General features: G+C 33.6%; 1 protein-coding gene across 1 annotated transcript in view; it reads left to right on the top strand.

Annotated features, from left to right (window-relative positions):
• CFAP46 (cilia and flagella associated protein 46) overlaps positions 1-15,496 on the top strand; it is a 60,323-nt gene that overhangs the window by 29,506 nt on the left and 15,321 nt on the right. The window contains exons 24-41 of the mRNA XM_079313102.1: positions 219-384; positions 1,257-1,341; positions 1,449-1,587; positions 2,101-2,284; positions 2,623-2,782; positions 3,504-3,727; positions 4,898-5,002; positions 5,364-5,531; positions 5,892-6,040; positions 7,452-7,550; positions 7,806-7,935; positions 8,860-9,006; positions 10,319-10,519; positions 11,466-11,572; positions 12,390-12,572; positions 13,349-13,484; positions 14,115-14,294; positions 14,705-14,893. Coding sequence (XP_079169228.1) covers positions 219-384; positions 1,257-1,341; positions 1,449-1,587; positions 2,101-2,284; positions 2,623-2,782; positions 3,504-3,727; positions 4,898-5,002; positions 5,364-5,531; positions 5,892-6,040; positions 7,452-7,550; positions 7,806-7,935; positions 8,860-9,006; positions 10,319-10,519; positions 11,466-11,572; positions 12,390-12,572; positions 13,349-13,484; positions 14,115-14,294; positions 14,705-14,893 — 2,752 coding nt within the window. The remainder of the gene's footprint in view (positions 1-218; positions 385-1,256; positions 1,342-1,448; positions 1,588-2,100; positions 2,285-2,622; positions 2,783-3,503; positions 3,728-4,897; positions 5,003-5,363; positions 5,532-5,891; positions 6,041-7,451; positions 7,551-7,805; positions 7,936-8,859; positions 9,007-10,318; positions 10,520-11,465; positions 11,573-12,389; positions 12,573-13,348; positions 13,485-14,114; positions 14,295-14,704; positions 14,894-15,496) is intronic.

Here is a 15,496-nt window from a genome sequence, read left to right as displayed (position 1 = left end):
ATACAGTAAAATCATTAATATGCTATTTACTTATTCCTACTTCTGCTGAGTGTGTGAAGTTCTTTGGTATATAACAATGGAAAATTGCTTATGCTAAGTCCTCATTGCTGGGGTTATCCATAGATCAGCTAAAGCCAAATGTTCCTAGAAATAAAATTCTTTATTATAGCTGAAATGTGGTTGTTTTTCCTTATAAAATTCTACTTCCCTTTCTTCAGGTATGCAGGTGAAGCTGGAAATTATTCCCTTGTAATGTTTGCAGCTAGGCACTTTTGGAATGCATGTTTACCTTTACTAGGCTCACCACATGACAGAGAACAGTTTAAGGAACCTACCGAAATAATTCTGAAAAATATAATTAAAGCAGAATCTAAAAACAAACAGGTAAGAATTTCTAATAGGTATTGCTTTTTTGAAGTGATTGATGCTGATGGAAAAGAAACTTCAAGATACTTTTCCTAAGAGTCAAAAGTGACTTATTTGTCATAAACACATTTCTGGTTCTTACCTGCAGTCACATACTCTTATATTCCATTTGGCGATTCTTTTGGTTTTGGGCAGTTGTCAAGTTAAGTTAAGGTTTCTCCACCTGCAGACTCAAATTTCTTCTGCCTGCAAAATGAAAGTTTAACTTCGCACATCTTCAGGTTTTTAACAGACTGTTTAGGACTTTGGCAGTAGGAAGAAGTTAAAATTTAGACTGTGCTGGGAGTTTGTGATAAAATTACATACTTGTTGATTATGAACAGCATGTATAATCCAAAGAAGTCATCCCCTTGAAGCAGTATGCAGGTGATGTGTGTCATATAGCAGAACTATGCTGTAGAGGAGAGGGAAACACCAAATCTCTGACCTTTGAGTGAGAATTGTGATAGTCAAAGTTTCAGAGGCAAGGGTGGGGGATCTACTTTAGGCAGGGGTGTAGATGGAGAGCTCTGTAGGGTCTCTGACAACCTCAGCTTTCTTTCTGACAGTACTTCAGAATTTCATGTTAATTAATGAGTGTAAGCAATTGAATATTCCTAAGTCTGGTTATTTTTGTATTGGGATTGTATTATAGGACTCTGAAGAAATGTCTGTGGCTTTCATCTGGTCAGTAAGCTATTTAGGCTGCAGGTTATATTAATTATATGGATTGGTTCACAGACAAAACAAAAGTTTAATAATATTTAACTTCAGTTAATATGTCAGCTGAAAGATTAAGGTGTTTTGATTTTGGTTTTGGTTTTGTTTGGTTTTTTGTTTATTTTTTTCAGGAAAAGAAAGATACATGTCCTTTGCATCAATGGATTACAAAGGATTTTCAAAATATTGGGTTATCAGTTGGATGCTTTTTCCCAGGCATGTTCTTCCTTCTGTTTATCTGGTAATAAAAGAAACCCCAGCATTTTGTAATCATTATTCTAATTCTTCAATATGTTAATAAATCATTTAAATATACTTCAAAGGTGCTGAGGAAGATCAGACATTAAGAACCTCCTTATATGGTCTATTATTCCACATCTATGCTGATAAAGCTGACTGGGAGACAGCACTGAAACTCCTGGATGAAGCTGCTCAAGTTTTGCCTCAGACAAGACACAAACTGTAAGTTGGTTGACGTACTTTCATTAAAATAAGCATTTTGGTTCTTGAGGAGTATAAAACTCCGGAGTATTTTTTTATTTAGAGTTGAGAAAGTATTACGATTACCTTTTAGTGGCCTGTCCTTACAACACAAAACACAGTTGTGCCTTTTCCATGAAAAAGATGCACATAGGCAGTGCTTCCTATCATTAATCTGCTAATAATATTTGTAAACTTAATTTTAAGAAACTTGTGTACAAGTAGTATCTTACTTCTCAAGCAAATAGATGCATGAAATGTGGCTATATAGCAAGAATTCCTAACTGCAAGCCCATCTTCATTAAATGGAAACTAAATTGTCTAGGGAACTGTTAACATAATTTTTTTGAGTTGTTTTCATGCCCTTTTATGCCAGTTTATAAGCTTTGCATCTTTGCACTGTACTAATATGAACTAGTAAATATGTCTTACTCACAAAGTTGCTTTACAGGTACAGACACAAGTGATTTGTAATTTGTTTGATCTTTCTTCTAGTCTGATTTTCAAACTTATGGCTACCGTGAGGGCAGGATCTGGATACAATTTTGTGATGGGCACTCAGAAAGGCAGTCATGAAAGTGAAGGTTATTTGTCACATGTGTGGCGACACTTGGCTACAGTCTCCAGAAGTACTGTTGGACAGTTAAGCTGTTTTCAAAGTGCCATCATTGCTTTACAGGTTTGTCAGTTCTTCCTGTTTGTTCCCATGCTGATTTAATGATGTTTCTCAGGTGATTGATAGTTCCTGAATGCATAGGGAGGCCATATACTTTTTTATAACTTTGAGATTTCTTATCAGTAGGAAAACTCTCTGTGGTTGAAGCTTTATATCCAGTAAAATTTTAGTTGAGTCTGGCTGAAGAAAAATGTCTAAGAGTAGCAAGTGCATTTAATAAAATGAAGATTTAACTGGTGAAACTTTAGAATATCATGAAACTTTGCATGAAATTTTAGAATATCATTTTGATGGTTTACATAAACAAATACAAATTAACTCCTCCTTTATTACTTTTATAGGAACAAGAAGATGAATGGCAGAGAGTTGATTACCTGATGGAATTTGCTGAATGCTTATATTATAATCAGTTTCCCCTCAATGATGCTATTAAACCTCTGGAGTGGGCAGTAGATCTCCTGCTTCATATGAAATTCCCTATGCAGTCCTCACAAGAGGAAGGTATGCAATGGTTGTTTCTCCTTAAGAGGAATTTCTCAGCAGGAAACACAAAAAAAGTATCTGATTTCTGGAACCATGCTGTCCTGTGTGGCATTAATGAACATCTGCTGTGCTGTTCTTTTTTGTGTATAGACATGGATCAGACAAGTACTTCTGGTGTTTCATTGAGGAAGATAAACATGCAGCATCTCTTCTGTCACACAGTAGATTAGTAACAGCAGCGATATTGTGTTTATACTTTTCTGTTAGTGATTTTGTTGGGTTTTTCTTACAGTCCCATGTTGATTTTTGTATTAGTTCTGTAATGATCCTCCAACCAATTTCACCTGTTTGCATATGATTACTATTCTTATATCACTTAAGCTTCAAGAAATTTTTTGCAAAGCTCTTAATGGAAACTGAAATAATATAATAAGAGAGATTAGATTCAAATACAAAACAGCCCAGATTGGAAGGAACCTCAAAAGGTCATCTGGTCCAGCCTTTCTGGATTTCATGTCTCTATCAGGCTTACATCATTCATTATACACTACTGTTACATTGTTGATTAAAAACATGGTACAAGTAGCATTACATCATTTTAACAAGAGCACCTATAGTAGATAGATTTCCATTTTTCTGTTTTTCCCCTAAATATTTTTGTTTTCAATTCAGAAATTGTAACTTTTAAATACATTTTTACAATGCTGCCACTGTGAGCGTGTTTGGTTTTTTTTAACAGAAAACAATGCTTTACCAGAGTTACTGTCTACAGAAAATGCTAAGATGAGCAATGAAGCAAGTGGTACCATGCCCCAAATTAATTTGGAAGATTTGAGCAATATTAAACAGCTGGAAGCTTTGTTCAGAGCACAGACATTAATGGCTTTATTTTCTGGTCCTGGTTCTTCTTTTCACCAGCAGCACTGTTTGATGGCATGTGCCTGTATCGTCCGTGTCTGGCAGGTGAGATCCTGTGTTGTGCTGTGCTACCATCATGGGGCCAGTACATTTCACATTTCCTTGTGTAATCATGGTAGCAGCTATTCATTTGGTGTTTATCCTTAGAGTTTCCTGGTTTATAGTGCAATTAGTATATTCTCTCAGGTTTAAGGATTAAGCAAGAAAATTGTGGGAAAAGGTATAACCATGTCATATTAAAGGAATTAAAGTAGTACAGGACACTTTGTTTTGGCTGACAAAGTAAATCAGACCTGACTGCAGACAGCCACTTCAAAGCAGGCTCTTTGGTGTTAGGATTCCATAAATAACTAAGTAGAAGATCTTAAAACATTCTCTGAAAAAATTGTCTGCCTCTGGCTTTTTAAAAGATGTTACTTTTTAAAAGTGTTACCTTTAATTTGAAATTTTCATTTGTTGTGAGTATCCAGCATTATTTTTTATTCATATTTTGTATTCTTCCCTTGATTCCTGCAGTAAAACATATTATTCTTCTCAAATTAATGTGGCATTCATTTTTGGTTTTTTGCTGTTGTTGTTTGGTTGGTTTTTTGTTTGTTTGTTTTTGGTTTTGTTTGTAGTAGTTTATTTATTTATTTATTTATTTATTTAAATTTAGGTAAGATCAGAATCTGTGTTCTTACTTGTATGGAGAAAGTTTCAGTTAATTATTTTATATGCTTAAATATTTAGAAATTTCTTTTATATAATCTTCAGTAGTAGCATTGTAAAACATGAACCCAGAGAGAGGACAGAGTAACTCTGCTGTCTGGCAGATTGCTTCCTTATAAAATTCATCCCTTATAGAAAATGAAGCTAGTTAGACTAGTGGTTAAAAAAAAAAAAAAGAATTGCATTTGCAACCATACAGGATAAAAAAAAGTAGCAGTAGTATTTATCACAGAGATGATCTTGTCTTTTGTCAGTTCTGCTGCTTAATTGTATTGCCATGATCGTCCTAAATGCTTGTACAAAAAATGCAAGCCTCCAGGAGTCTCTGAACCTGTTATTTTTCTGAAGAAAACTATTACACAAGCAGAACATAATATATGACAATTGTTCATATCTGTAGATAGCTGTGACTTGCAGTGGATAATAACTATTACTAGACACTCAGATTTTTATTTTTTTAATTACAGATTTTAAATAATTAACTGTAATTATTTGATTGTCTAGGTGTCATTGTCAGAATCAGGGATTATAAAAGCATTGTCAAAGACTTCACAACCTACAGGTCCTCAGAAAGTGAAGCTAAAAAGTCCTAAAAAGAAAGAGAAACAAGTAAGACCCACTTTTCTGTGGAATTAAAACCACCCTCTAAGAGATTTTTCCCTGGGCTCATTTGGTAAATAGTTCAGATACTTTCCTGCACTGACTCTCATAACCCAGGAAGAATTTCTCTGTGAGTCTGTGGATCCTGCCTTCACTCTTGATCATACAATCTGGACAGATCATGGATTTACAAACACTTTTCCTTTTGTTTGTTGCCTTGGTCAAATACTGCTTTTTTGTCTGGAGATCCTAAAAACACCCCAAATCTGACAATACTTCAAGGGATATTAAGCAAATGTGTACATTTTTAAACTGAATATTTAATAGGATTATTAATTTGACCTCATAAGTGTTCTTGTTTTTATTTTAGGTTGAAGTTTCTTTTGCAAAGGAGAAGTCTAAAGTGAAAGAATCAGTTGATACCATACCAGCAGATGTGGAAGAATGGGCCCAGTACAACTGTCCCATTAACATTAGAGATACCTTTAAACAGAAAACAAATAGTTATGGTATTAACTGGGATAATTTCCCAAAACCTGTAAGTGTACTCCTCAAAATCCTAGAGCATTTACTATTTAGAAGAAAATCAGTAGCAGAGAACGGCTATGTTTTAGTTTTTCTGTATGTTTTCAGACAGCTGTATTGTAATATTTATTAATTCTTCAAAAGGTGTTTGCTTGTTCTCTGCATGCTGGAAGGAAGTTAACTTAGAGAAGAAATTTACCAGCTTTCTGTGTGCCTTGCTGCTCTTTCACCTAGGAAGTTTGTGTCTTTTTTTAGGTTTATTTTGGAACTGAAGATGTAATTGTTAATTTAAAATTTATTTTCTACAAAGTTATGTTTGACTGAATTATTATACTTAATTATACTGACTGAATTTTAAAAAAATTCTTTTCAGACTTGCACTTTGTATTTTATGGACCTTTTATCTAAAGAACTACAGAAAATTTTTTGTCCCCACTTGATTCTTCCAATCTTTCAGCTAGCTGAAGTTATTGCTAGTGAAGTTCTGGAATGTAGAAGTCTGTCTGATCTCTATCACCTTCGGTTTGTATCCTTAATTTATTTTAAATAAAAGTGAAACTGAATGGAGTGGACCATCCATTGATATTTTACCAAGTAGCAACAAGAATTTTTGTGACTGACTGTTTTATATTTGTAATGGCTTCTAATTTATTTGTCTTTATTTTTAAAATGCATTTTGATAGAATTTTGATGGATAGATTTGTGGAATTAAGGCCACTAGGTTTATTTATTACTAAACATGATCTCCCATATGGAAAGCATATGAGATTAAGAAGCCTGGCCACTTTCATGTGAAAAAGTTTTGAAATGCCTTATTGTCATTTAACTGAAAAAGCAAAGTAAAAAAAAAAAAAAAGCTTCTATGAAAAAGTCTTATCTATTAAGTATTTTAAAGGCAGAGTCCCTACTTGCCCCTTAATCCCCTTAATCTATCAAAAATATATTCTCCAATTTAAGGGCACAAAGAAGTGTCCCTGGTAAGTGCATTTTTAGAGAGATTTGTCTTTGGGAGAAAAATTGTGTTATTCTTTATGGATGAGAATCTCTGAAAGGTTTGATTTAGAAGTATTTAATATGCATGCAATTGAAAATTCTTGCTGTTTCAGTTAAAGCATTTAATCATACTGTTTTGATAGGTATTAAATAATGTTTGCTTATTAAGTATCAGTCATAAGCAGTAATTGTTTGCTTCTTTTCTGACAATTCGTGCAATACCACATAATGAATCTTTAGCATGCCTGAAACTGATCCCACTGAGCAGAATAGATATTCATGTATACAGATATATGTTTCTCTGCCAGTTGATTTGGAATTGCTTTCTTACAAGGCTAAAAGGGACTTTGTGGTAGGAAATTATTTTCAGCCAAGATGTACCAGACAAAATTTTGTTGTTGATTTCTCAAGACTTGTGTTTATTTCATGGTATTTTATATATAACTATGACCCAATATATGTGTAGGAATATATTCCTCTTTACTCAGGAGAGAAAAGTAGGTTGGCACATACACATTGAGGAGCAGGGGCGTAGTGAGACCATATAAATATTTTCATACTTTCAGTACATAATTTTTCCCACTAAGTTGGAGAGATAAGGGTTTGATGGATAAGGCTGGGGTTACTGGTGGATGTTCCATCCCCAGAATTGTTCAAGGTCAGATTGGATAGTTTGGAGCAGCCTGGTCTTGTGAAAGATGCCCTTGCCCATACCTTTGGGAGTTCCTTCCAGCCCAAAGCATTCTTTGATTCTGTGACCTCTGTGATTGGGTGATTTCCCCTGGTTTTATTTAGTATCTTTGCTATTGCCAGTATTAATCAAGACACACAAGGTAGAACTGACAAATGTGGAATATGTGCTGTGTATATGTAATGTGCTTATATGAAGCAACATATGAAGGATTCAGATTGTTTCTTAAACATTTCTTCTTATTTGTAGGATTGCCCTGATATGTTCAGATTTAAAACTGAGTCAGGCATCTGTGTATCATGAGAAAGCTGCTGGAGAAGTGCACATTAGTGAATTAGAACAAGCAATGTATGTATTTTCACTGCTGAGGTGGTATTTATTTGGGACTGTTTGCCCTACAGTTGATAAGTGTTGTTGGGGGAAAACAGTAAAAAACATGATCTCAGAACACATCTCTGGTATATTAGCTAAAATTCTGTGCAGGTTTGGTTAGTGTCTATCTACAGAGTAGTGTATGGTAAAGATTCCTAACACACTAATACTTTGTTATGGAACACTTTTTAAAATATACTTGAGTTTATGGGTTTTTTTCTTGTGATTTAGGTGTAGGCAAGAGATTGCACTACAAAAAGAAAAAACTGTATGCATGAAGACCGAAGAAAGAAAAATACCTTTTGAAAGTGCTCAGCTTAATGGTAGTAGGAATGAGAATATTCTTACTTCAAGTGAAAAGGTTTTTATTTCTACTTCAGTTTCTATACTAAATTAATTACTCTTCCCCCTTTTTTTAATGCACTTGCTAGTTTGTTTTTAGATAATACTTGAGAAATTCTTGAACGCAAAAATCATTAAAAATGCATGGTACCTAAATTCTGCTAGCAGTCATCTAAAGCTGAGGTGGGTTTGCCTGGCATATTATTTATATCAAGGAAGAACAGGACTGGAATCTTTATTCATACAAAGTAAAACTACTTTCCTACAAATGGATTTGGGGACTAATGCAAATAGATTAAAAAGACTGAGAAGCAAAAAAGATGCTGTATTCACTCTTGGCCTCATTTTTCATCTTCATTCTCCATTACATGAGCACGTACTCTTTTGCCTCTTCTTACACATTGTTTCAAGGGCTTGAAAATATTTCAGGTCTGTCTTTACTGTCTTTTCTTTAGGAAGATAATTGCTTTACTGATTTATTTAACATTTACCTCCACTTTGTTCTTTATTATGATAATGCTGTCTGGACTGTCATCAAACCATTTTATTCTCTTTGTGTATTTTTTCCATACTTGAGCATATAATATACCTTGTTTTTATAATTACTAATCCCTCTCAAGTCACCACTTTTAGATCTTGTAAATAGTATTCTTCTTTGAGTTTTAGTTGTTATTGCAAAAAATCAACTTTGTGACAGCAGCATATCTGAAGTAGTTAATCTGTCATACAGTTGATTTAAACAGTATATACTTACTAGTTCAATGCCTTTGGAGTATTGTAAAATCCAAATTTCACAAACTACCTGCTTTTCCTGAAATATAATGTTAAATTTTGAAGTTAGAAAATATGGTGAGGTGTGGAATATTATAGTTAATAACAACTTGTATTCTGTCTCGTTTGTTTTGAAATTTATGAAGGTGTAATACGTCTTTAATTTTTTCAGGGTTTCAAGGTAAATGCAGTAACAGGAAAAGGACTGAGTGCACTTTCTTTCCCTCACTTGTGGATTGAAAAAGCTGAAGTACTAATTCAGCTAGGCTTGTATCAACCAGCAAGGCTTCTGCTTTCAGAGGCCCATGCTGCAACTCAGGTACAATACAAATTAAACAGAAAAAACCCCACTAATAACATGTGTAGGGAAAATGTTCATTTTGATGCAGTTATTCCTCAGAATAATAATAACCAAACTACAAGGCCAAGCCTTCTCCCACCACCCCAAATCAATTTCCTATTAAGTTTCAGCATAGGTAATATGTACATTTAAATATATGGCATTTCACTCCAACTTTATGGGAGTTGTCTGAAGGTTATATAAATTTCTGAAGTAGTGACAGCATCTCTGTGTACTTTGCAGTGGCCTTGGAAGACAGAGGAATATTTCAACCTTTTTTGTTTAAATAGGTGGGAAATGTTCAAGGTCTGTTCAAAAGAGAGAGAGAGAGAGAGAGAGAGAGAATATTTAGCTCCATCTTCTCAATATTTTGATCATTTGAAAGTCTGGTTATTTCATTTTGAGCTTTATTATGGATTTACTGTAATGATTTGATAAAACAAATTATTTCCTAGAATTCTGGCAAACCTGAAATAAGTGTCCATATGTTCCACCAAACAGATTCATATAATCTCATTATTATGAAGGATTATACATTACATTTTCCCTATATCTAACATTTTTTACTATAGCCTTGTGCTTCATTATAAAAGTTACTGAAATATGATTATTGCAGTAAAACCTTTACTTAAAAAATGTAATTGATATCCTATTATTTTGTGTAATAATTTGTCTCATGTAAGGAAAACCTACCTCTGTAAATTTAGTACAATCATGAATACTTTGAATAATAATGTGTGAATTATATTAATGAATAATACATGCCCCTTTATAGACTATTAATTAAGCATTGTATGTTGAGGAAAGTTCAAAATACTTTAGGGAGAACAGTAATTTTAATTATGCAATTCATCAATAGTATCTTGTATGTCTGTGTGCTAGTATACAAATATTATACAATATTTGTTCCTTAGACAGGACTAGTTCTATAGCTTATAACTAGTGTAAAGTAGCATGGTGAGTTCACTGGATCTCTAGTGTGTGGGTACAGTTCACAAAAGTACCTTCCCTCACCACATTTCTTCATCAGATGCTGACAAACACTAACAGATATACACATACTAAATAATAGCAGAAAAATAGCTTATGTGATTGGTGAGATAGAAGGTACAGAAACAGAAAGAAATACGAAATGGGCGTCCTATAAGGAGTAACTAAGAAATTCAGCAGATACTTGAGGGAATAGTGCTTGATTTTATTTCTGTAAGGTTAATCTAAAATACGAACAGGCATAAATACAAATAGCAAATAGTGGATTTTTGATGTAGAGATTACATCTCTTTCTTTCTAGGAGCTGAGGGCCTTCTCTGATGTGTCAAGGTGCTTGTACTTACTTGCTGTGTTGGCCAACCTGGAAAGAAACCACAGACAAGCTAAAGCACTCCTTGAGAAAGCACAGCTGCTGGGGGGAAATGAACAGTTCTGCTATAACTGCACTCTTAGTCTGACCCAAGCCATTCTAGAGGAGCAGGGGGAAGGCAAACACAGCATGGTAAGGAAACTTTTAGGGCTTGGAGGTTGTGGTTTGGGGAATTTTTCAGCAGTGGTCTCTCTCAGTGAAATATCACAGCCTTTACCTTTCAGTAAAAGCAAAATTAGGTGTTAAATGCAGTTAATATTGTTTTCTCTGAGCATTTAACAGACCTCAGTTAGAGATTCCAAACAGGTGCAGGTCTCTAGGAATGAATGAAATTCTACCCACAGAAGTTTAGGATGTTTTTGTGATAAGTTGTATATTCTTCTATTGAAATAAAACCAGTTATAATCTAGTATGTATGACTAAATCCCAGAGATCTGATTCTTTTGATTCAAATTCTTTTGTATTCAGACAGTTCTGTTAACACTGGTGGGTTTATTTTTAATATTCCATATAAATCACACCTTTCAGTAGTGTCTTCTATTATGTTTTTCCTTCCCAAGTATTTCAAATAGTTTTACAGACATTATTTCTAGATTCTGGAAGATACTTCTAAAACACCATTTGGGGTTTTTTTTGGGTTTTTTTGTTTTTTTACTGTTAAACCCTATAACATCAAAATAACAATTTACTGTTAAACCCTTAACTTTTATTAGTTTCAACATAAACAAAGTCTCATATCTGTGATGATCTAACCTGTCTTGATACACCATGCAAGGTTGTGTCGTGTAGAGGGATTATTTTGATTTTGACTAAACTCATATTTGCTGTCTTTTGCTATGTACCTCCAAGATGATTCTGGATCCATCTTCTTTTATGTTCATGCATCATTCATGTAATCATCAAAGTATCTAAGTGTGATCATAACTCAAACTTTATAGATTTATTTACAGGTATCAGGGCCAGCCATGTTTGGAATAATTAACATGTTCTGTATAAAATTTAAACTTTCTAGATGAATGTTCATTATTATCCACAGACATTTAAAATAGAGTAATGAAAATACTGGTGTTGCCTGCAGGCTTGTGAGATACTGGAACGTACTGTAAATGTGCTTCAGTCTACTTCACTGAAGAGACCTGGAAGGCAGTCAGAATTGGGTTTTATGATTGCATCCCTTGAAGCCAGGTAAGCTGTCTTTTCTCTAAAATATGCCCAGCTTCTAATATGCAGCCACATTGCAAATATATGTAATTTTTGCAATTCTGTCTTTTTTTTTTTATGGCAAATTCTGTGGATTCTCAAATATTTCTATTCTGAGTCGTTTATGTGGTGGTTTGGTTTTCTAAAATTTACATTTCTTTCCAGATTATTGTATTTTCTTCCCAAATACATGCATGTGGCCCTACTACCTGTTATGCTGATAAACTAGATACCACAACCTATTAGTGCCTAGCTTGCAGTGTAGGTTACCCAAAGGTGCAATGTGTATTTGCCTTTGCAGAGGTATCTGTTTGAACACTCCCACAGCACTGCTGCAGTCCACAGTATTGACTTACTTCTGCTCTCACCATGAGCCAAAAAGCCTGTTCATGGTGAAACTAAACAATTATTTCAGTTCCACTGAAACCTAAGCACAAAGACCTTAAAATGTGTTGGTAAAGGGAAAGAATGATACAACACTTACACTGCTGTCTCTTTCCAGAAATGGGAAGCCTTCAGTTAAAAATGGAAGATAATTATCAGTTTTCTCAGTTCATCTGTATTTAGAAGACTGGCTAGGCCTAGTAAAATGGAATAATTAGGTACAGGGAACAAGTGTCACCTCTAATCTCAAAATATAATACTTGTATTTTTTTCAGAATTACTATGGTTTGTAAAACACACATTTACGATGCTTTTTGTAGATTTCATAGAATTTAATGGAAAACAGAGAGAAATATGTCTGTTCAAAAAAGAGCTTGTGCTTTCTTACTGCTATCTTTTATTTAATTTTTATTTCTAGAAAAATACTTATTCAGATACATTTTGCCCAGGATGCTATGACAGTTAATGCCAATTCTTCTCAGTTGCCACACATTCTACAGGAATCCTACAATAAATTAGTTCAAGTTGAGAAGGACCTTTTTAATCATGGGCATAAAAACTACAGTGCTGAAATACTGCTGGAATGTGCAAATATTCATAGGTAAAACTATACCTCTATACCTCTATTGAAAAATTTTATTTAGATTGAACTAGTCCATGAAGTGTATTGTTTACTTTTTATAGTCTAATTAAGACGGAACAGAGCAGATAACATTGCTACGTTTTATATATTGGTGTTACATGAGTGTTTGCATTCTTCATGTGTTCTGTATTCAAAAAAAGTACTGTGGAATCCAAAATTGTTTTCACTGAAGGCAGAGTTCTCTTTTGAGGTCAAAACGAAGTGTCAGGGTCTCTTAAATCAGCTTTTTGACTTGCCATTTGTAGAAGTATTTTAGCAGCCACACCAACCATTCTCTAGTTTTTACAGGCTTTTACAATTATTTCTTTGAAACATTTCTCTAGAAACTGCTGCAATAGTAAAAGTTCAAAACATGGTATGCTTGGAATCCCAGCTGTTTGCAAAATACTCCTTAAAACAACTGAGATATGTTTTGTATAGACATATGTTTTTGTATAGATATATTTGTACAGACTCTTTGAGTCTTGGCATCTTCTTGCATTGCAGCAGTACAGTTCTAAGAATAAGACCTTTGAAAAATAACTTGTAAGGGTTCGCTCCTCCTATTTGTGCATTTCAAAAACACATATACAAATTTAATCTTTTTTATCTGTAATTAATCTATTTAATCAACTAATTAATAGATTAATTATTTCATTATATATGTTCAACAGTGTTGATACCATAAAAATAAGCACTTTTTTATGTTGGTTCTTTTGAGTTTATGGTGTTGTTTTGGGTTGGTTTTTTTTCAGGATGATTGCCAAGCAGGAAAGGAACAAAAAAGACAAACACAGTCACTATCTTGATGCTTGTAACTTAGCTCAGCGAGCAGTATCCAGAACAGAGGAAGTATTTCACAGCGTTTGTAGTTTATTTGCATTTAATGAGGTATTGACTTTTTTCCCCCTTGATTGTGGAAAGAAAACCTAGTTTAGTTGTAATATTCACTTATTCTTGAATAATCTCGTTTGGGGCTTCCAGGAATTATCTTCTTGTAATGATTAAACATTCTTTGTATATAGAATGAAATATTGCATGCCAAAAAAAATTACAGTTGAAAAAGGGATGAAGAGAGGATTTGTTGGTCTTTGAAAGTTTAAAATTCTTCAAAATGTCTTTCTTCGCAGGGGAAACAAAAAATCTTCACAAAAAAATTTATAATAAATAAAGAATGTCTGTCTTCAAAATAGTGTATTGAAAGCCTGCAGCTTACTTTGCAACTGTGCATGTAGCATTATTAGATATTACATATTTGTACCAGATACATAAAAAGTGAAAAGCAAAAACTGAGCTGCTCTTATTCTGTGGAGCTACTTTGATTGCCTTGTAATATATTTGATATTGAAGTTTTCCTTTTAAATTACTAGAGTATCTTCATTGCAACATTTCTGCTCTATCAAGGTGATAATTCTAAAATGTTTGTTTCTTCACTTAAAAGAAATACAAGATTCCAACTTCTTATCAGGTCGATTTGCAAAAATACTTGAAATTAAAATTCTACTTTCTTTTGTATTTCAGAATAAAAATGTTAGTATGCCAATAATGAGGCAATTAGCTCTTAGAAAAATAAATCTTGTAGAAATTCTTTTGGATATTTTTCATCTTGTCATTACTGAGAAAAAGCCTAAAAATGTGGGAGAAACATCACTTCATGAATTTGTGGAGGAATTTATCATTGAAGATGATGCAGTGGAACAGGTAATACAAAATATTTATGCCTGTGATTTGCATAAAAGGTATAACAAGGTTTTCCATAGCACAGTCCCTACTGAAGAAATGGGTTCCCAGACCAGTCATGTAGTTTTGTAGCAATGGAGGTTGAAGTGTGTGGGTTTAGTCTTGGGGTGGTTTACTGGCCACCCTCTCCTCATCCCATGTTTTCCTTGGCACAGGTTGAACTTTGCTTAGAGATATTACATTGAGCTTTTTTTAAAATCAGTTGTTAATGAATTTGCATATCTATCAAAGAGATATTATCCCTTGTAGTTGAAAGCATAATCTCATTTAACATTTGTATGTAAATATGCATTTGTTACTTTTTAAAAAATACATTATTCTGTCTGTGTGGGGCTATATGAGCAAATAAATATAAATATGTGTTTTGCCAGGATTGGAAGTATATGAAGTGCACCATGGCTCATGTTGCACTGGCTCAGTTAGCAAACATACAGAATCTTAGCCAAGGCTGTCCCAACATCAAATCCAAATGGCTGTATCTAACTGGAAAAACTCTTCATTTACTTGCTGTCAATGTAGATCCTGTGAATTCAGAGATTTACTGGAAGCCAAATGTTATGGTAGGCATTCTTTCCTTCAGTTAAATATATTTTTCTGTGTTTATCTGCTCTATTATTTTTCTATATACATTTGTGTAAAAGCTGCTCTTTATGTAGAGATAGGTTTTATACACTGCATGCAAGCCTTAATAAAAATGGATAGCAAAATTAATATCTTCAAAAAACATGCTTCTGCCTACGTGCTATCCTCATGCAGCTAATTTTTGATTTGTTTGTGAGATATACTAATTACAGTATTTTCAAAATGGAGATGGAAAAATTTCTTGAATGCCTTAAAGGGTGAGCAAGATATGGTGTCTGAATCCATGTGATCAAGAAATATTGATTTATATGTTAAAAGCTTGGGTTTGTAAGTTCCTTTGTGTTGGAGTAAGAACCCTATGTAAAAAAAGGAGAGTTGATGGAGGCATTATAAATTCAGGGATGAATTAAGGTTTTCAGAAGAAATGAGTGAAGGACAAATATGAAAAAGTCAAACTTTTACTGGTTGTATGGGGGTTCTTTTTAGTTGATGGTGGTCATATTGCCTTTGTAACATACTAAGAAATTTTGATGGTGGAAAGGATTACCAAATTTCTTTATGGAATTATGGTTCTGATTTTT

Source organism: Erithacus rubecula (assembly GCF_903797595.1).
Source record: "Erithacus rubecula genome assembly, chromosome: 9".
NCBI lineage: Eukaryota > Metazoa > Chordata > Aves > Passeriformes > Muscicapidae > Erithacus > Erithacus rubecula.
This window is presented reverse-complemented; position numbering and strand designations above follow the sequence as displayed.